General features: G+C 40.3%; 1 protein-coding gene across 6 annotated transcripts in view; it reads right to left on the bottom strand.

Moving 5' to 3' along the window:
- Positions 1–1,385: 1,385 nt before the first annotated feature.
- The window catches only part of LOC5510092, a 36,387-nt gene continuing 17,083 nt past the window's right edge, over positions 1,386–20,689 (bottom strand). For 3 of the 6 annotated variants that reach the window (XM_032379243.2, XM_032379242.2, XM_032379245.2), the window contains exons 3-11: positions 8,494–8,719; positions 7,869–8,206; positions 6,313–6,407; positions 5,795–5,951; positions 5,349–5,412; positions 4,834–4,887; positions 3,782–3,993; positions 2,300–2,471; positions 1,387–1,939 (exon numbers count right to left, since the gene is read on the bottom strand). In XM_032379243.2, the coding sequence (XP_032235134.2) occupies positions 1,746–1,939; positions 2,300–2,471; positions 3,782–3,993; positions 4,834–4,887; positions 5,349–5,412; positions 5,795–5,951; positions 6,313–6,407; positions 7,869–8,206; positions 8,494–8,704 (1,497 nt within the window). In that variant the 5' untranslated portion in view covers positions 8,705–8,719 and the 3' untranslated portion in view covers positions 1,387–1,745. Of the gene's footprint in view, positions 1,940–2,299; positions 2,472–3,781; positions 3,994–4,833; positions 4,888–5,348; positions 5,413–5,794; positions 5,952–6,312; positions 6,408–7,868; positions 8,207–8,493; positions 8,720–10,308; positions 10,489–12,213; positions 12,336–20,689 lie in introns of those variants that run through there. The other 3 variants (XM_032379246.2, XM_032379247.2, XM_032379225.2) reach the window with 3 other exon arrangements.

Genomic DNA, 20,689 nt, shown 5'->3' with positions numbered 1-20,689 from the left:
TTATTAGATGGGCCTTGCAGGTATCCAAAATCTTCTACTTGACATTAAAAATGTGCCTTCAGAGAATGTATGCATCTTGCAAAATTTGACACTTTGTCGGAAAATCGTATCGTGCTTCGAAAGGATCTATATGACATTGTCATTGAGAGATATGCCCCAATACTCCTTCGCGAGGAGTTGCTTTGCGCTTTGCGAGAATTCCCCTGTAAGTTTGCGAGAATTCCCATACGCCTTTGCGAGAAATCCCATAATCCTTTGCAAGAATTCCCATACACCTTTGCGAGAAATCCCATAATCCTTTGCAAGAATTCCCATACTCCTTTGCCTGGAATTCCAATACGCTTTGCGTGGATTACCATAATCCTTTGCAAGAATTCCCAAACACTTTTGTGAGAATCCTAATACTCCTTTGCGACAATTTCCCGTACTCCCTTTGAAGGGTTTTTACATCTTTCACGGTAGAGTGTTTACCATTTTCCTTTGCAAGTCATTCCTATTCGCCTTTGCCAGAAATTACCCTCTACGGACTCCACGGTGAGTCGGGATTTATTCCCTAAACCTTTTGCGTGAGGTCCCTTGCGCTCTCCATTGTGGCTTGTAGGCTTTCCCCACACTTCTTTGCGTGACCATGTATCACACTCTCCATGCGTTCACGCTGGACATTGGGAAAGTACCCAAATGCATTTGGAATGATCCCATAAACCTTTGCACGTGACTCGTAGAATTGTTTTCACAGCTAGCATGGGTTTTCCAAGGCACCTTTGTAAAACTTCGATTTACAAAATTACCGAGTAATTTTACTTTCACACTGCGTATTTAAGGCCATATTTCGACTTCGGAATGCATTGGATATTATCATTACTGTTTCGTTTTTATGAAACACTTTCCTGTAGCTTCAAGTTGTGATTGGCAGTCCTCTACTCTCTCTTGATCGTTTAAACACCTCGCTTCATATGGCCTATTATTTTACTGTTGAAATTGTAACCCTGAAGTTTTTGTGAAACTTAATTGTAGTAGTCTATAGAATATACAATAGAACTTTATTTTTTATAAATGTTTTGTAAGTTGTAAATAGCGAAAAAACGATGAAAACATGCGCACGTGGCTCGTCAGCATTATTAATATCACACAACACCAGTTATTGTCATCAACATCAACAAAAACAACACCATTATCATCATCAACAAAAACACCATCATCATCATCAACAACTCCAACATTATCATCAACAACACCAACATCATCATCAACAAAAACAACACCATCATCATCATCAACAACAACAGCACCACCATCATCATTACCATCATCATCATCAACAACAGTATCATCATTACTATCATCACCACCATCAACATCATCATCGCTATCATCACCACATTCACCATCATCACCACTATCATCACCACTATCAACATCATCATCACTATTATTAATACAACAAACATCACTATCATCAAAATCAACATCATCATCACCATCACTTAGATCATCGCAATTAACACATAATCACCATCACGATCACACACAACCATCGCCATCGTGAACTCATCATCATCATCATCATCATCATCATCATCGTCATCATCATCATCATCATCATCATCATCATCATCATCAATCAGCTTCTCCGCACACAAACAAGCATTCCCTATCAATATCCCGCCCTTTAGCGCCCACACTACATCCTGTTGTTGATGCGCTAGCCTGACGACCACGCTGCTGTTGTCACGGTTACACGTCCATCATACAGACGAGAGCACTTCGTCCGTTTTAAGTACACTGTCCCTCTGACACATCTTAGTACGCCATCCCGCTATCGCCCGGTGCAGCTCTTCCGTCAGTCTCCGCTCCATCTCGTCAAACATCGCGTCCCGCTGCTCGCTGTGGAAGGGAGGTCTGTGTGGCGTCAGCGACATCTTGGCGTCGTTTTCGGGAACTGATGAGTGGAATTTGTAAAAACGTTTTATATTTCTGTGCTGCTGCTTTTCTGTTTTTGTTTTTGTTTGTGTGATTCCAAATTTATACCATTCCTCTCTCAGGGGGTGAAGCACTGGGGGCAGGTGCCCCCCCAATATTTTCAAAGGGGCGTGGCTGTGCCCCAAAAATGGTCTTGATGTTTCTGTATCATGCCCTCCTAATATTTTGTGGAGCGCTACAGCTCTGTTCTATATACTAAAATTTGAAATTTCGGTGTGGGGGTCTGTCAGCAATGAAAATGAGGTTTATTTCAAGCAAATGTTATTTTTTACGAGTAGTTGGGCCCTAAGTATTTCGGCACTTGAATTATTCTACTCACCCCTCCTGAATCGGCATCCACCCTTGTATCTGTATAACTCGTAGGTGAAACCAGCCAACAGGCAGAGACCAACAACGCCGAAACAGACGTATAGCGTGCGCGAGAACATCTCGCCATCAGGATCAAAGAGCTTGTCGTTATCCGAGGTACCCGAGCCTTCGCGTACTCCACTCTGGGCAAAGGAACCAATAATGTGTTAGCTCTTAGGAATCAATAGGGTGTTAGCTCTTAGGAACCAATAAGGCGTGTGTTAGCTCTAAGGAACCAATAATGTGTTAGCTCTTAGGAACCAATAGAGTGTTAGCTCTTAGGAACCAATAAGGCGTGTGTTAGCTCTAAGGAACCAATAAAGTGTTCGCTCTTAGGAACCAATAGAGTGTTAGCTCTTTTACGACTCACATACATGTGTGGATGTGCGAAAATAGCCCATGGGGAAAGGAGGGAGGGGTAACGACTTTCAGTCCATTCTTATACACTTTCCCAGATGATTTCATTATGCTTGTGTTCCCAGATTTTTCTAAGAAAAGCTTCACAAAAAAGAGTGGCTACCAGCAAGCATATACAGACTGGTTTAAGCAGAAAGTACTTTATATTCAGTAAGGCGACAAAACAACAAAGCAACTATACCCAAAAACATAACAAGGATAGAAGTTTTCTCATGCAAAAATACCCTACCCTGAATTCTTTACTCCCAAAAATACCAGTCTAAATTTTCAAATCTCAGAAATATTAATGAAAGAGTATACGGCCCTTATATAAGCACGAAGGCGAAATATCAAGAACGGCGCGCGCACTGACGAATATTCCCGAACGACCGTTTACGTCCGTGACGGCACTCATAAAACGTGAAAACAGGGATTTACCGTGGTTTCTCTAATCTCGTACAGCATGGACTCCATGGAATGCTAATATCCGAACGTCCCCTCCCCTCTGGAGCAACAAACCTACCGCCAGTGGTTTCTCTAATCTCGTACAGCATGGACTCCATGGAATGCTAAAATCCGAACGTCCCCTCCCCCCTGGGGCAATAAACCTACTGCCAGTGGTTTCTCTAATCTCGTACAGCATGGACTCCATGGAATGCTAATACCCGAGCGTCCCCTCCCCCCTGCGGCAATAAACCTACCGCCAGTGGTTTCTCTTATTTCGTACAGCATGGACTCCATGGAATGCTAAAATCCGAACGTCCCCACCCCTCTGGGGCAATAAACCTACTGCCAGTGGTTTCTCTATTCTCGTACAGCATGGACTCCATGGAATGCTTATATCCGAGCGTCCCCTCCCCTCTGGGGCAATAAACCTACCGCCAGTGGTTTCTCTTATCTCGTACAGCATGGACTCCATGGAATGCTTATACCCGAGCGTCCCCTCCCCCCTGGGGCAATAAACCTACCGCCAGTGGTTTCTCTTATCTCGTACAGCATGGACTCCATGGAATGCTAAAATCCGAACGTCCCCTCCCCTCTGGGGCAATAAACTTACCGCCAGTGGTTTCTCTAGCAGGATCTCCACGATTTCGTAGAGCATAGACTCCTTGGAATACCGGAAGTTCGTGAGGCACTGGGAAAGACCGCTGTCGTTTACGTGGGCGCCATACTCTAGACTCTCTTGGTGGATCACCTCTTGGACTTTGTACTTAGCGTCAGGGAGGGACTTTTTGTGCTTGGCGATCATGTAGCTGTCAAGTAACGCGCCTGGAATTAGATGAACGGGTGTGAGCATTTGGTTATCATGTAGCTTTCCAGTAATGCGCCTGGAATTAGAAGGGGTGTGAGCATTTGGTTATCATGTAGCCGTCCAGTTATGCACCTGGTATTAGAAGGGGTGTGAGCATTTGGTTATCATGTAGCTTTCCAGTAATGCGCCTGGAATTAGAAGGGGTGTGAGCATTTGGTTATCATGTAGCTTTCCAGTAACGCGCCTGGAATTAGAAGGGGTGTGAGCATTTGGTTATTATGTAGCTGTCCAGTAATGTGCCTGGAATTAAAAGGGGTGTGAGCATTTGGTTATCATGTAGCTTTCCAGTAATGCGCCTAGAATTAGAAGGGGTGTGAGCATTTTGTTTTCATGTAGCTTTCCAGTAATGCGCCTGGAATTAGAAGGGGGTGTGAGCATTTGGTTATTATGTAGCCATCCAGTAATGCGCCTGGAATTAGAAGGGGTGTGAGCATTTGGTTATTGTGTAGCTTTCCAGTAATGCGCCTGGAATTAGAAGGGGTGTGAACATTTGGTTATCATGTAGCTTTCCAGTAACGTGCCTGGAATTAGAAGGGGTGTGAGCATTTGGTTATCATGTAGCTTTCCAGTAATGCGCCTGGAATTAGAAGGGGTGTGAGCATTTGGTTATTATGTAGCTTTCCAGTAACGTGCCTGGAATTAGAAGGGGTGTGAGCATTTGGTTATCATGTAGCTTTCCAGTAACGCGCCTGGAATTAGAAAGGGTGTGAGCATTTGGCTATTATTCCATGCATGCAAGAGAGCATAAAGAGTTAAGATATGATGGCCCTCTCATATTTGAAATCTTGATATCTTACCCACTACTTCATCATTGTCCATTGCCGCTCTAACCCCTTCGAAAGTATGGAATCCTGCAAATCACAGTGCAGCATGCATTCAATTCAAGTAACTTCAGGAAGAGAATGGGGGCTGTTTTTGGCCTTCGAGTATTTTGCAGTTGTCTATATCTAATAGATGGGCCAACCAGTACGGTTATCGGCGAGCATTTCTTGTGAAAATATATAAGAACCAGAGAAGTGCCTGAAAGATTCTCCAGGCAAGCTTTTTTAATTAAAGAATATCTAACAACCACTCCTTTGTTATTGTTTACAATTGAAAATAAAGAAGTTCATTTGTAATAAGACTTCAAAATAACCATCCACGATTAAAGTCTGAGACTTAATTAATGATATTTGATTGAAAGTTTCTCAGTTATTTGCTTGAATTACCCGATGGAAATGAATGCTTTGCGGGTCACTCGATATTTTGTGGGAGCATAAAATGGCGACGCAATTGGCTATAACAATCAAGGCAATTATCAAAAGTAACGTACTTTTAACATCGGCTTGAGCTTGGAACCCAGTGATAGCATCAATAGAGTGAACGAGCGCAGCAACCTGAAGCAAGCAAAGAAAAAATGATAAGCGAAACACAGATGAGAGAAGGGGATACTAGGCATGATACCTAGCTAATCATATAAGGCTGCCATAGCTAAAGCAAACTGTAGCAAACTCTAGCAAACTGTATATGGCTAATCTAGCTAATTCTACAAAGTCAGCGGTGTAGCCAGGACTTTTAACAGGATGGGGCCCAAAAGGCCCTTGTATTTTTTTTCTCCTGTATTTTAGATAATGTCTCAAACATGGCCCGGGCCCCCTGGGCCACTCCCCTGGCTACGCCCCTGAAAGCTAACATAGCTAATTCTATATATAGTTAACAGCTTATGCTGAATAGCTAACTCTATATGGCTAAGTGGCGATCGACAAAGTGGTCTCTCACCTTCGAACCAGGTAAACTGATTTTGTTGTCCAAGGAGATGGTTGTAAGAGATGTCGTGAGAGTAGCAGTAAAAATGGAGATTATACAAATGCCGACAAGAATCCAGATGACGGCGAAAGCGCGACCTTGGATGCTCTTGGGACAGCGGTCACCATACCTGAATGGAACGTGAGTGTTAGAAATATCTAGTGAACAATAATGTAGGAGATCCGTAGCGAGGTTTTAACGATTGCATTTTAGAAATGTGTACTTTTGGGTCTAAACACCTATTTTGAATAAGGGTGGACATGGTAATCTGTGTATCGTAACCCGCAGTGCCTAATGGGTATCACGTAAAGAAACGTAAATATAATACAAGTCCAGGCCTCAAATTCTTGGTCATGTTCTTATGGCCATTCACATGGCTTTCACATACCAGGATTCAGTCATTTATACGTTACCCATGAACAACCGCGGGTTACGATACATGGATTCTAGGTGTCGTAAGGATATAGCAAAAAAAAGGTAATTTGACTTACCCGACCGTTGTCATGGATACGAAGGCCCACCAAAATCCCTCACATGCCCCATGAACAAAGGATCTCGGGAAATCTTTAGGGTTCTTGCTTGTGTCCTGCAAGACGAGCCACGTTAGTGTCATATCTACTGACAGCACAACGAGTTTCTTAAGACGACTTGTGGCAGTTTTGTTTTGGTTTTATTTGATATTCTTATTATTTTAGAGAATATTATTATTAGCAATTAAATAGAGCCGTTTTGAATTGTAGGATGGAATTCACACTGGTTCGAGTGGATTTAGTTGGTTACTGATGTGATTGTAATGACATCCAAGTGGTTTCACAAGCTTTCAAGGAGAAGGGAATTGTGTTTTGAGGCGATGCAAATGGACCTGGAGGATCAGAATAAAGGTATCTAGTCATATCTATTGTCATATCATATCTACTGTCATTTCTATTGACAGCACAACGAGTTTCTGAAGACGACTTGAGACAGTGTTATTTTGGTTTTATTTGTTATTAAAGTCTTATTATTTTAGAGAATATTATTATTAGCAATTGAATGGAGCCGTTTTATAATTGTAGGATGGAATTCACACTGTTTTGAGTGGATTTAGTTGGAGTTACTGATGTGATTGTAATGACATCCACGTGGTTTCACAAGCTTTCAAGGAGAGGACATTGTGTTTTGAAACCATGGAAATGGACCTGAAGGATCAGAATAAAAGTACCTATTTGTGTCTTGAGCTGTGTTTGCTGATCTCTCCCTTTTATGGTATTTTGAGTCTTTTTTGAGAGGGGTGATTCTGCTTTTTTTCCCTTGTTCGATTTGAAATTTGTCAAAGAACCTGTGCTATTATTTGGCTTAAGAGTAGATGCCAACACCTTGGTTGGATGCATATCTGCAAGACCATTTATCCCTTAGACTGATGCCTAAGTATCTTCATCTTGTTGTGTTTATTTTGCATTTATGAATTTTTTGGGTTGTGGGTACTCCAGCATTAGTGTACAAATATAATCCAAGTGTGCCTAACGACTGACGTCTACCAGCAAAAATTGACTGGGCTAGGAGTTGTGATGAGGTATCAATGCCAACGAAGTTGGCAGAAGCCATTGCAGCGTTAGTGTACAGACAGATCAGAGCTGCACCTCGCTGGCTTGACCACAAGGAAACAATGCTGGCAACCGACTCCGTAGTACAGGCGCGTACACAGGGGGGTGCGCAGGGTGCGAGCGCAACCCCCTTGGCCGGCAAAATGTTCTTATTAAAGGATTGTTAAATACTTTCCTTTTCCCATATTGATACCTATGACTGCGCACCCCCCCTCCCCCGGCAAATCCTGGGTACAGGCCTGTAGTATAACCAAACATGTTGCTCGCAATGCTGCGTGACGGCATAACATGGCCTGACAACGGTATGGGTGTTTCTTTTGAGGTTACAAATAAAATACGGGATGAAATCGTATAAAAATGTGGCTTTTTGTTTTCATTTGGAAATAAAAAACTAATGCAAAAAAATGATAATGATAATAAAATCTTAGCGGAATGGCAAGAGGGCGTAAAATGGCATTGCTTACCAGAGCCCAGGCGATCATCCCGGCCAAAACAGACAGCAGGAGAGTTAGGATGAGTACGGGCCAGGCGGAAAACACGGAAGTGAGAAGCTGAATGGAGTAGTCCCCCTCTACCCTGTCCCGTCGCACGACAAATGCCACGCCCGTGTGGGGCAACATGGGGACGACCTTCTTCTGTGAGCGCAACCCCGACTCCTTGAAGTTCACAATGACTGGCATCTCGATATCGGACGCGGGTTTGACGTCGCCGATCTCGTATGTTTTGTGCTGGAGTTCTCCACAGCTCATCGGGTTATACGGGTTGATGCCACAACAGTGGTGCAGCATTGACATGAAGATTACTAACGATTCAACGAGAGTGAAGTTGATGTATCTTATTCCATATCAATCAATGGGGCAAGAACGCGGGAAACCTTCAATCTTCTAAAACCGCTAGGCCTGGGCCCGTTTTAAAATGGCGGCCTGTAAAATCGTACTAGACAAGAGCTCCTGCAAGTTTACGCGGACTTCCAAATATGGTATGTAATGTCCTAATAGGGAATTGATCGAGCGAGCTAGAAAAAAGGACAGTTTTTGTCTTGAGTTCGAGTTAACAAGGTTTGAGTTAACAGGATTCATCAGTACTCACAGTGCATGATTCCCTCGAAGGTCGTATTATCCGGTCTCTCTACATATGGAGGGTTACGTAAAAAAGGGTTCCAGAGCATCGTGATGCACGCCGGGCATGACACTTCACCCTGGCAGCGCGCTGTCGGATTGGTCGAGCATTCACCAATTCCTTGCACGCGGATTGGTTGCGTTAACAATAGCAGAAGTGACGTCACGGTGAAGATCAGCATCCTTAAGCTTGAATTCTAATAAAAGGAAAACATTCTGTTAAATTAGTTACATTTAATGGCTCCAATGCAGAAACTAACAAACTTGTTTAAACTCAAACTAGCTGAAACTATTCAATATTTAACCGATATTTTGAAGCGGTATTTGACATGAAATCACGGTACGTTGCGTTGTTTTTCATAGTTAGCATGTAGTTCGTGTGTGCAGAGACCTTGAAAAGAATGAAGCGGTTTTAAAAGATGGACTTCATAGCCCTTGGGTAGCCTTCCTGTTATGCCTGCAAATGCTTGAGGCAAATGTATATAAGTGCCGAACCATACAATGTCAAAAAGCCTGCAAATGTTTCAAAATTAAACTGAACCAAAAAACTCTGTAGGCTATGGCTGAAATTCTGGAAAAAGTCAGCCCAAATTCCTTGCTCTCTCTTTCTTTGCTCTAACACACAATCCAACGGTATTTGGGGAAAAGCCAAGCTCGATATGTCGTGAGGGAATAGGGCGAGCGCATGGAGACGAGGCACCGTTGAGCTCTCATGGTCTCTTGTAGAGACCTTCAGCAACGACGACGACGGCTAGGACAACGCGGTCGAAAAAGATGTTTTTGCGCATGGCGTTCAATAATAATTTAATTGCAATGGAATAAGCAAAACAGAGATAGATAGAAATAAACTAAGAAAATTATTTCTACAGTAGGGAACGTAGTTCGTGGAATTTACAGTGCAAACGTCCGCGTCCTAAAATGACCGTGAAACTTGGGGTTTTCACGTCGTGGTTTTACGAAAAAAGGCTGGAATTGAACGGTTGGAATTGTGAGAACGCAGTTATATATTGAGGGAATAAAGCAGGCGTTAAAATACCGCAAGTAAAACCAATGTATCCACAAAGTGATCAAGGGGAAAGTTTGATCGTTAAATTGAATAGCTATGTAAGGCTAAAGAAGTGCCGATAAAACAAAACAAAAACACTTTGTGGTCACTTGTCCAAATATTCGCTCAATGCAAACACAGTAAAAGGGTTCAATGGTTGACCAATGTATTGCAATGAGGCTTACCCTCTGTAATTACCGTTTTTTTATCTGGTAAACACAAAAAAAACCTGCTGTGCAAATTAGCATTATAACGAGAATTTCAAGTTAATCACTTGGATTGTAAGTACCTGGCAACATTGGGGCCTCTCGAGGAATTGCCGTCGCTTTTAGAATAAACCTGTGTTCTCTAAACTAACTATAATCAAAACACATCTATTCATTTAATGTTTAGTTAAGTACGTAATCATCACCCTAAGCAAACTTTGATCGACTAAAATAATGCAAAAGTGGAAGACTATTCAATGTATTTGATAAAAAAAATAACTTCAAAGCAAGGTTCGTAGTAATTACTTGTTTACGCCATATGTTTTACATATTGCTCCTCCCCTCTGAACATTTGCAAATTCAACTAAAAAGCTCTCGAAGGGATAATTCGGGCAAATTTGATACCATTGCCATAACAATTTGTCGAAAATGTGAAAAAAAAAACACATAAAAACTCAAAAGGAACTAAAAAGTTAGATTCATTGTCTTGGCAATAAACCTATGTCCACTGCCTAGAATAAGTAGGGTTACTCACGTTGCTGGTACGGCAGACAAGCTGTCGGATTTAGCCTCCCGCTAATATAGAAATATAGATTTAAAATGAAATGATGGTTGAAGGCTTTCATAGAAAGTGCTCAATACTCGAAAGTAGAGCGGTGTATAGTGTTGGTTTGAGAAAAATACAAACTACATAGGTTTCCCTACAGGTCTGTTTCGTGGTTGCCCACTCATCAGGGGATTTATAGGGGAAATATAGATATAAATAGCTGCATCGCCCTTGCAAAGCATTGCTGGCGCTGCATGTAAGGATGCTGGATGTAAGTCCATTCTCGATTATTAGTGAAAACAATGGAATTGATACGTAAAAATGCGTTCTGTCTGATAGATTTCCAATTTCTTCACCAAACCACGGCGTGAAATTCAAATTTTTGCAATCTAACAAGGACGGAAGTTCTAAAAGAGTACAAACTCACATTTCCCTGTTCGCTATTGTAGAAATGTGTTTATTTCTGTTTGTACCTGATTGAGTAAGTATAGGTAATTTTATTGCCCTAGTTATCGCCGTTGTTGCATATTTAAGTTCAATTACCATAAGTTTAAGTAAGTTAAATTTCAACCCTTATTATTACAGTTTTTACAACCAAGGCACTCGTTATTCGCGAATCCTGATTCTCCTCGTTGTATTTTGGTAATTATCAAAGTGATTTTCTAGCCGAAAAGGTTTTCAATTTTTTTTTTCGCTTAACTAATTAACTAATTTCTTAAGGTTGAATTAGTTTGACAACAAAACAAGAAATATGTGCCTTGGTACCAGTCAGTTAAACAAGCACAAAGACCTTGAATTTCTTTCGGATATAAAATGTATCTCCATACCCGTTTGGGTGACCTCTAATAATACGCACCTCTTAGTAAATGGGATGTTAGTATCACTTGCTTATGTTTACTTCATAATGTTGTCACAGTACAATTCAAATAACCCTACACAAAATGGGTCGCCATTTCGCGTGATTCACACGTTTAATGACTGGGTATGCGGTTTTTGTGGGTCGATTCTCGGTTGTTTGCTAACCTGGGTACCAGAGGCTCCGAGCTTCGCGGCGAGAATGATTTGAGCGAAGCCGCGAAGCTCGGAGCCTCTGTTACCCAGGGTAGTTGTTTGCTTGAATTTGTTTTAGATTGCATCGTTGCCACCCGTTCTAGCCATAATGCCCAGTCATCTCGCCAACAATTACATGTAATGGTAGCTACTTACAGACGTCGGATTTTAACGGCGTACTTTTTATAATATAATAGATAACACTATAGCGCTCATAATCGCTGTTCTAAGCGCTTCGGAGCGCTAAGTTCTAGTTTGAAGACATTTCTTGATTACGTTTAGATCAATCGGTAAATCGTAATAGAATGATGCATGATGCATAACCCCAGGGAAAACTTCATAGACTCTTTGCCTGAAATTCGCGAGGAATGTTTTTTTGTAGAGCAATATTAATCCTCTTTTTGAAATTTAACCATGCATATAATAAGAACGGCTCCATTTTATTGCTAAAGCAGGGAATAATGCATGGATGGTTTTCCTTTCGAGAGTGATTAGAAATTTCAATCACATTATTAGACGAAACACCAATGTAAGCAAAGTCGGCTCGTGTATTTGATAAGCTTCAAATTAATTGTAAAACATCGAAAAGAATAAGGCCGTTTGCCTTGGCCACAGAAGTGTAAATTGGTTGAAGTGTAAATTGGTTGCTAGATAGAGGTCTGATATACATTATTTGATTATAGTATAGTTTATCATTAGCACGTCTAATAAGATATAGTGTTATCGTTTCCTCCTGTTTGTCTTTTTTGGAAAAAAGGCAAAGAAAAATAAGCAAAATCAAATTACAACTACCAAACCTGTGATAGTAACTCTGCTTTGCCTACTCGAGTAAAGTTTACGCACCGTGAAAAAGCCAGTTTTCTTGAACAATCGATCACTGAGTTTGTAATTGACGATTCGAAACGCATCACCCCCAGAACAGATGCTTGTATATCCAAGCAGTGAATAGCTACACTGATTTGTTTATATAGGTATAGTACATGATTACTTATGAAAAGGACTTAGCTATAACGGTAAAACGTTGTCCAACTTGCCGTAAAATATTTTAAAATCTAACTAATACCAATTTGACTTTTAAAAAAGACTTTTCAAATTAAAATTAATTTTGAGGTGTTTCAGAGGCAGAGTAAAACAAACTCTTGTTTACAAACTGCCATGAACGCCTTGATTACAATTACTGTACAAAAGGAATTTTCTAAATTCTCGAATCTCTCTCCTTATCTAGTTTTCTCGCTAATGGAAAGGGAAGACTCTTAACTTTTTATACACAGCATGAACCTGTGGCACATGAAGCGTTTGTTTGGGTTTTTTTCTTCGACTCTTGTCGGTTGGCACTGAGCAATGTTTGGGGATTACTATAAGTCAGATAAGAGATTTTCTTTTGTTGTTATGTCAATGTAATTATGTCACGCAAATATTTCTTCTTATGGAGCGTGTATCAAAATGCCACACAACGCCTCGATACAGTGTAGAAATAAGTGTCACGCAACACTTATCGCCACCACCAGTGTAAAAATAAAGCAGCTGTTACAATAAAAATAATGTAGACGTTATTAGTGTCCAAAATAAATGCCACCACAACACTTATATCTACCACAATTGTAAAAATGACAATACCTGTCAAAGGTCACACCATACATAATGTCAAAATAAATGTCACACAACGCCTATCGCGACAGTCAACCGTCACAAAAATTCACACAACACTTATCGCTGTTATCCATGACAAAGAAATGTCACACAGCATGCATATCGACAGTGTTAATATTAAGGTCACGTAACGCTTCCCTGAAACCAGTGAAAAAATGTCACACAACAACTACAAGAAAAGTCCTCTGTCAAAAAAAGGCCGTAAAACATGTTAATTATCTTACAATAAAACGAAAATAGGCAAAAGAAGAAACCACTTTGAAAAAGCAGCCACGTGACGTGTCAAACCGCTTGTATCACACTCTTGGAATGAGCAAATAACCGCAACCAATATGGCTGGAGACGCCATATTGAAAATTACCCAGGTTGGCCGATAACAACGAAGGAAAGGGAAATCTATTTAAAACTCTTAATTTTAGTACCCCAACCCACCCCTTCCTTGGCGGCCAAACAGTGGGTAATTTCTTATTAAGGTATCTTTTTCCATATATGTGCCTATGACTGCGCACCGCACCCCTCCCCCCCACCCTAGCTATTCCTAGGTACATTTGCCCGTTGGTATTGCTATCAGCCGCCATTTGTCATCCTAGAAAAATAATAAGTTTGATAAACCATCCATTCCCATCGGCCGGTTTTGGGAAGCTTCTTTGATATTTTTTATCTTAATTAGGCAAAACAGTATAAAAAAGGTGTATCGGACTGGGGCTATTTGAGTAGATATATATCACTAGTATGGGTTGACGAGTACGCTGCTAATACTTTTCTATTAAAGATTCATACATTTTCATCGTTTAGGCTCATCGCTGACATCACACTTTTTCTTTTCAAAAAGAAACACAAGAAATATGGCCAGTCTAAGTAATACGTGTTAGAATAAACTATGATAGCCTCATCGATATACATACGTACTAAGGAACGGATCATTTAATATTTGATGGGGGAAGTCGCAAACTTTTTTCTGCTCGAATTTTTTCTCGGAAAATTTTGCTACTCGATTTTTTCCCCGAAGGATGTGGCGATATTTTTCTGCCATACTTTGCTTGCTCGATTTTTAAGGGCCAGAACCTTGTTCAGTTTTTTTGGAGGGGGATTAGACCCCCCCCCCCCCCCATCAAATAGTAACTAGTATTAATGGCGACAGCTTTTATACGACTACAAAAAATAATAAAGAGATGACGTTTACCTTCCTTCAGCACGAGAATGCTCCTTTGCACGCCTACTAGAGATTACAAAGTGAATTTGACCTTCCCTCAGAGCCAACACACTAATGCTAGTGTCATTTGACAAAATCTACGGACTACTACAGACTGCCGACAGCGGTTACTCCATCACAAACAGATAAGCAAGCGAAAAAGGGTTATATAACACGTAAATACACACTTTATGCTTTGTTTGAAGCAAATTACTAATGTCGATAACAGACGGAGAAACCACAGATCTAGTATCAGCGGCCTACTCAAATACACTTTGTCACAGTTCACTTGGTCGCAAAAACGTTGCCATTTCTCATCTTTTTTCATAGTTTCCTCGAATGTGAATAAGTAATACGAAGAGAGAATCGGTATTTATGATAAATGAATTCGTGTCGATTTTAATCACCGGAGACTAACTGCGCTCATGAATTAGAAAGGAATTAAAAAGAAGGCTAAAATTCAAAGTGTTTACCCAGTACTATATTAAGGGCCTTCATTTTGTCATTTAAAAATATTCCCGTACCGATCCGTTGAGAAAACTTCTGTTGGAGTTGGCGATGGGTTTGACCCTTTCCCCCCCCCTCCCCTCCCCCCACCCACGAGCGCGGCCTTATGTTTTCTATCTCCTTCAAATCGATTTAAATTTTGTACAGGCAAGGACACAAACGCAATGATTTTAACTTTCAGCATGATATTAGGTCGGATGGGGCAGATTTGTTTTATATGTGTTGTTATAAAATTTAGTGTTGTCGATTGAACGGTGCAAAAATGACCCGATTCCGAGTCTGATCTCGTGTCAAATGTCATATTAAGTTCATCGTAGACTTAGCTTGATGTAGCTAATGCAACCAATGGTTTTCCCCAAATCTTCCCGATCAGATGCATGATAGTCGTTAAAAGTAATAACTACAGTAGTTTGATATTGCTAAAATTACACCTTTCTCTGAAATGGCGGATTCTAACGGTCTTTAGTAACAGCCTTACTGTCAAATCCGTTGTATCGAGATCCGCGTTTTCAAAACACGATTTGTTTTGTTTTTTTGTTCCGTCAGTAAAACCATTCTGAGCCAATCAGAGTCTCGCTTTGTGCATTCCCCTGGCTATACTCTGGACGAAAACCAGACAGTGTCGCGACAGAAAGCCAAGCAACTGCACTAGGTGAGAGATGGAAATAATCTGATTGGCTTAGAATAATTTAACTGACGGAACGGAAAATCCCAAAAGACAAAAACAAATCGATGATTTGAAAAAAAAAACAACGGATTCGACAGTAACGAACAAACCGCCACTGATCTTTCACCCGTTCAGCGATATGTATCATATATAGATAGGCTAAACTGCAGAATACTCGTCCACTTATTTGCATTTTCCTTGTATTTACTGCCTTGTTCTATAGAAATCGAGGTGTGAAGTCTCATTGTTAACTCTCATTGTGGACGGGTATTCTGCAGTTGCTCCTATAGATATATATGCTTTCATTTTTCTCTCCGCATTTATTTTCTTCCATGCGTGTAGGCTGAAACTTAACTAATTCTTTTACCAAATCCCCAGGGCGAAGTTAATATAATCACATAGCACAGCGGCGTAGCCAGGATTTTGAACAGGAGGAGGCCCAAAAGACCCTTTCAAGGCATATTCACCTGTGTTTTAGATAATGTCTCATACATTTATTGTATTTTTGGCTGCTAGAAGGGGTGGCTTGACCACCCCCTGGCTACGTCCCTGTTGCATAATAGCTTGTTAAGCAGTAACCTCACTCGTACAATTTCTTATTTTTTAATTTACCTTTTTGATAATTTGAAAATTAGCCGTAATCTGAAAATATCGCGTGTTTTACTTCTGAAGAAAAACTAATCACTTAGCTTTAAGTAAACCAGTTCATCCATTTGCGATATCCTGCTTTGTTTGTCTTCGCTTACAATAGGTTCATCCTAGCCCACAAAGCTTTAAATGATCATGACTTAAAAGACCCTGTATTCGATTTAGGTTTTCTATGAGTTATACTAAGGGCTGAAACCTTTAAATTACCTCAATGCACCCGTCTTTCCTTCAATATCAATAACCCAGGAGGAATTCTTGATATGATATGATGCCTTATCATTTATTCTGTTTTATTCAAGTCTAGACGGTCTGCAGAAAAGTAGTCTGATAGATTAGAACGTACCTCTGGGCGTAGTAATTTGTACACCACATGTTCGTTATGCATAAACTGAACGCACATAAACAAGAAAAAAAACATATAGAGAGGTATCGCATGGAGACATAGTCCTACTTTTTTGGTATACCACAGGAAAAACCCTGAATGCTCTGTAGAATGAATAAAAGGGCTTCTTATCAGATATTGATTCATCTGATATACAAACCTGAAGGATTGACCGATTTGTTTTTATTTCAGGATTTTATTTTATCGGTATCACATTTTATACGCTTTTAAAGATTTCATTCGACCCCCGGCTAGAATACTTATCGGAATTTGCGTTACTTTTATCTTCTATCGCGTAAAACTGACTGGAATATACGGTATACAAGAAAATAACTTACAGTAAAAGTAGATAATAGCTAAAACAAAATTTTTAAAAAATGCATGTTGGAAACAAATCATGGCTCAGAAATGCCGTAAGATTAAATTTGTCAAATGAACCGCTTTGCACAAAGGCTTTTCTGAAACACATATGCCTACAGAAAAGTTTATGAGCAGGTTATTTCTAGTTATACTTACGATGTTTTGCAATCTTCATCGAACAGTCTTCCACTTCCATTTCCCCTCAAGTTATAGCCGGCCACATTTTGCGAGAATTGATTATTTTTAATTTGTTAAGTTGTAAATTTGCCGTAAGGCTACTCCAACAGGCTAAATAAATCCATAACGCGTTACCAATTCTCAAGCTTATAGCGATTACTGACAAGCACTTCGCTCGCACCTGAAAAAGCTGCGTTAATGCCGCACGAAACAGTAGTATATAGGGTTCATTTGGACATCAAAAAAGGAAAAGGTTGTGACGTCACGGTGTATGTATAGCTTTGTTTGCTCTGCGTGGTGTGAATAAAACTCATAGCGGCATTTTGTTGAGCTGATGTGTAATAAAGGTAAACACTTTGCAACGGAAACCATACAGCCGAATGATACTTAAATTTAGTCTGTGTTAAGTAGCTCAACCTTTGCTTAAATGAAAAGCAAGCGCATTTTTGCCAGCAGTGTTCCAGCAGTTTGTTTCATTCCTTATAAATCAAATACGAAGGGAACAAAAAGGATTGCCAGATCAATTAACCTGTCAAATATTCGACTTGTTTTAAAAGCCTTAAACGATCTACTATCTGGTGAGGTAAGAGCACCCGTATTCAATTAAGCTAAGTATTTTCGTATGATTTTAAGAAGCCTGTTTAGCCAAACCAACTTAACTGTACATACATGGCTCATATATTTTTCCTTTATGAACATATGAATAGATAATGATTTTCAGACTAAAACCTCCAGTTATTTTATTCAAAATGTACAGAGTGCTCAAAGAATTCAAGGGGCTACTACACTTATAAACAGTTTAAAAAAAGAACTGTTCAATTATAATATCAGAATTCTGAAAACTTGTAATCGCCTCGCATACTTCAACCTTCTCAACTCCCATCCCACAGCGACACCTTTCTACCGCCCTTCTTCTCCCAGACAACCGGTCACACCACTGTACTCTATCCTCCCCCGGTCACTCCTATTCCCCATCCCCCCGGCCACACCTCTCTACTCCCCTCCCGCTCCACCCGGTCACACCTGTCTACTGGTCTCCTTCTCACGGTCACACTTCCCCCCTCCCCCGGTCACATCACTCTAATCCCCTAACCACCAGTCACCGGTCACTCCTATTCCCTATTGCCCCCGGTCACACCTCTCTACTCCCCTCCCGCTCCACCCGGTCACACCTGTCTACTGGTCTCCTTCTCACGGTCACACTTCCCCCCTCCCCCGGTCACATCACTCTAATCCCCTAACCACCAGTCACCGGTCACTCCTATTCCCTATTGCCCCCGGTCACACCTCTCTAGGCTCTTCCTCCGGTCACCGGTCACTTCTATCCCCCCCCTCCCCCTACTCCTTTAGCCCCCTCTTTCAAGAGATTTCAAGATACTAGTGTTAGGATATTTTGCTGTATTGAATTCTTGAATATAAATTGCTGTCATCTTTCACACGCTCAAGAAATACAAAATGAAAAGTTGAAAAATGTTGTCTCCAGCCAAACATTTCGTATGATATTTTAAGACATTCCCTGTTGCATTTTAGCTTATGTCATATCTCTCCCAGCCCACCTTCCCTGTTAACTTATGTCTTGCCATCCCCCCAGCCCGCCCTTCTTTTGTTGTTTAGCTCTTCTCTTGCCGCCCAACATCCCCCCCCGTCCATCCTTCCGTGTTATCTTAGATATCTTGGATTGTGTCTTGAATCGCAGCGATTCCATAGTTTAGGAAAAAGATACTTATTAATCCTACCCGTCAAAAAACATACACACTCCCTTCAGGCTAACAGGAAATTATATTACTTTTTCGTCAATATCTCTTCTAATTTCTATTTCTAAAAGACGAAATAAATGCTCTTTTGAAGAGGGTCGTGAATAGTGCCCATTGAAACACTCATGGTGTTTTGTTTATCTAACTCTCATAAAAGCTCTTGTAAATTGATGTTTATATGAGTCTCCTTTTTCTTCATAAAAACTTTATTATACTAATTAAGTTATCCATCATACTCGAAACACAAGCCCAATTGAAGTGTTTGCTATAGGGCAATAAGAGATTCATAGCAGATCAACACGTTTCTCATAAAAGCCTTTTAACAGGTGTTTTTCGCAGTTATAGAATGTCACCCAGATTGAATACTTCCCAGAATGCACAGCGTTGTTGTCTAAAGCGATTTGAGAAGAGGACTTGTCGTGCATGCTTTGTTTGTCTGTATTACATGCATATATATTGTTTTACCTTTCTGGTGCATACATGTTTTTTTTCCCTGTGCAATCTTCTTTTGGAATCATCGTTTGCGTTAAATTTGCATTCTAAATGTTTGTGTCCTTTTTTAAATCGCAAGTAAAACAATACAATCGCTTCCCCAAATCAGCCGATGGAATGAATGCTTCTTCACACTTAGATGTTGACAAAAAAGCGGATGGCAATGACTGCCAGGTACTAAGTAAATAAATGCGTTTCTGCTCTCGATAACAGAGTTTGCAATTAGTAACAGTCAGTCAGTCATTTTCGACTACAATCTTCTCATAAATGAATCATTTTATAATGTACGCTATACTGCATACAAAAAATACGCACTGAATATATAACAGAGCTCCTATTAGAGCGAAACAATTCAAGAAACATGTCAATGTAGGTGCTCAATGGGTCATTTAAGATACCGATTTCATTTGACTCTTATAACTCAAGTACGCGCTGAATGTACCCAAAACGCTCAATTGTGACGAGCTCCTAAAAAGACGCCAATGCTTACAGTAACAGCTTCACGCGTACAACGTCGGCGAAGAGCTGCTCTGGGTTTGATAAAATATGTGGTTAGAAGTTGTTCAGAAAATGTTCAGCTTTCAAGCGACTAGGTCACGTTTTTCGTTGCCCATCATGCATTGCGTCGGTAGCCATATTTTACACCGATAAACAAAGTAAAATCCTTTGGCGGCCGTGTACATTTAAAGCTTTATGATATGATATGAGTATCCTGAAAATGATATGAGTGTCTTGATATCTGATATGATATGAGTGTCTTGAAAACGGTGAACAGTATCTAAATTTCGGTTATCCTGGGACGATTATTGATGAAAACAGCAATAATTCCTGTTTGAGACAGGCATGTTTTTACTGACAACTCTTACTTTTCATATTACGGCAAGGCAATCTCAACCCATCTCAATCTTGACACACAAACACTGCTTACTACGTTCTAGCGCTCCAAGGATGGATTATGCTGATAGTTTGTTAAGTTGCGTCTTTGAACAATGTTAGTTTAATATTGGAACGGTTGTACACCTAGACCGCGTGGTACCGTGGTACTTGCAGATTAACTCATCCATCACGCAGTTTTCATTTTCAGAAATTGAAAAAAATATATACTGTATTAAAAAACTCTAGCTCCCTTGCCGGGTTCCCCAAATTCCTGTCTTACTTTCGAGACTTTATTCAAGGTATTTCCCCTAATTATTTACTTCACTCACGAGGGGGGGGGGGGGGGGGGGGCAAAATTGAGCAGTATACTGATATAGAAAATATCATTTTATAAGTTTCACATAAATTCATAAATGAAGTAGGGCAAATCGCAAGTTAAAAGACAAAGACGTCCCCCAGAAAAAAGTATCTATGCAAATGAAATATGCACTATTACAGAAGTAGCATTGTACATCCGCTTGAATCACTATGAAATCCAATCAATTAAAAATTGCCTCATTCTATCGCTAAAATAAACAAATAAATAAAGCAAATAAGAGTTTTCAGGATTCAAA

This window comes from Nematostella vectensis, chromosome 12 (genome assembly GCF_932526225.1).
Source record: "Nematostella vectensis chromosome 12, jaNemVect1.1, whole genome shotgun sequence".
Classification (NCBI taxonomy): Eukaryota; Metazoa; Cnidaria; class Anthozoa; order Actiniaria; family Edwardsiidae; genus Nematostella; species Nematostella vectensis.
This window is presented reverse-complemented; position numbering and strand designations above follow the sequence as displayed.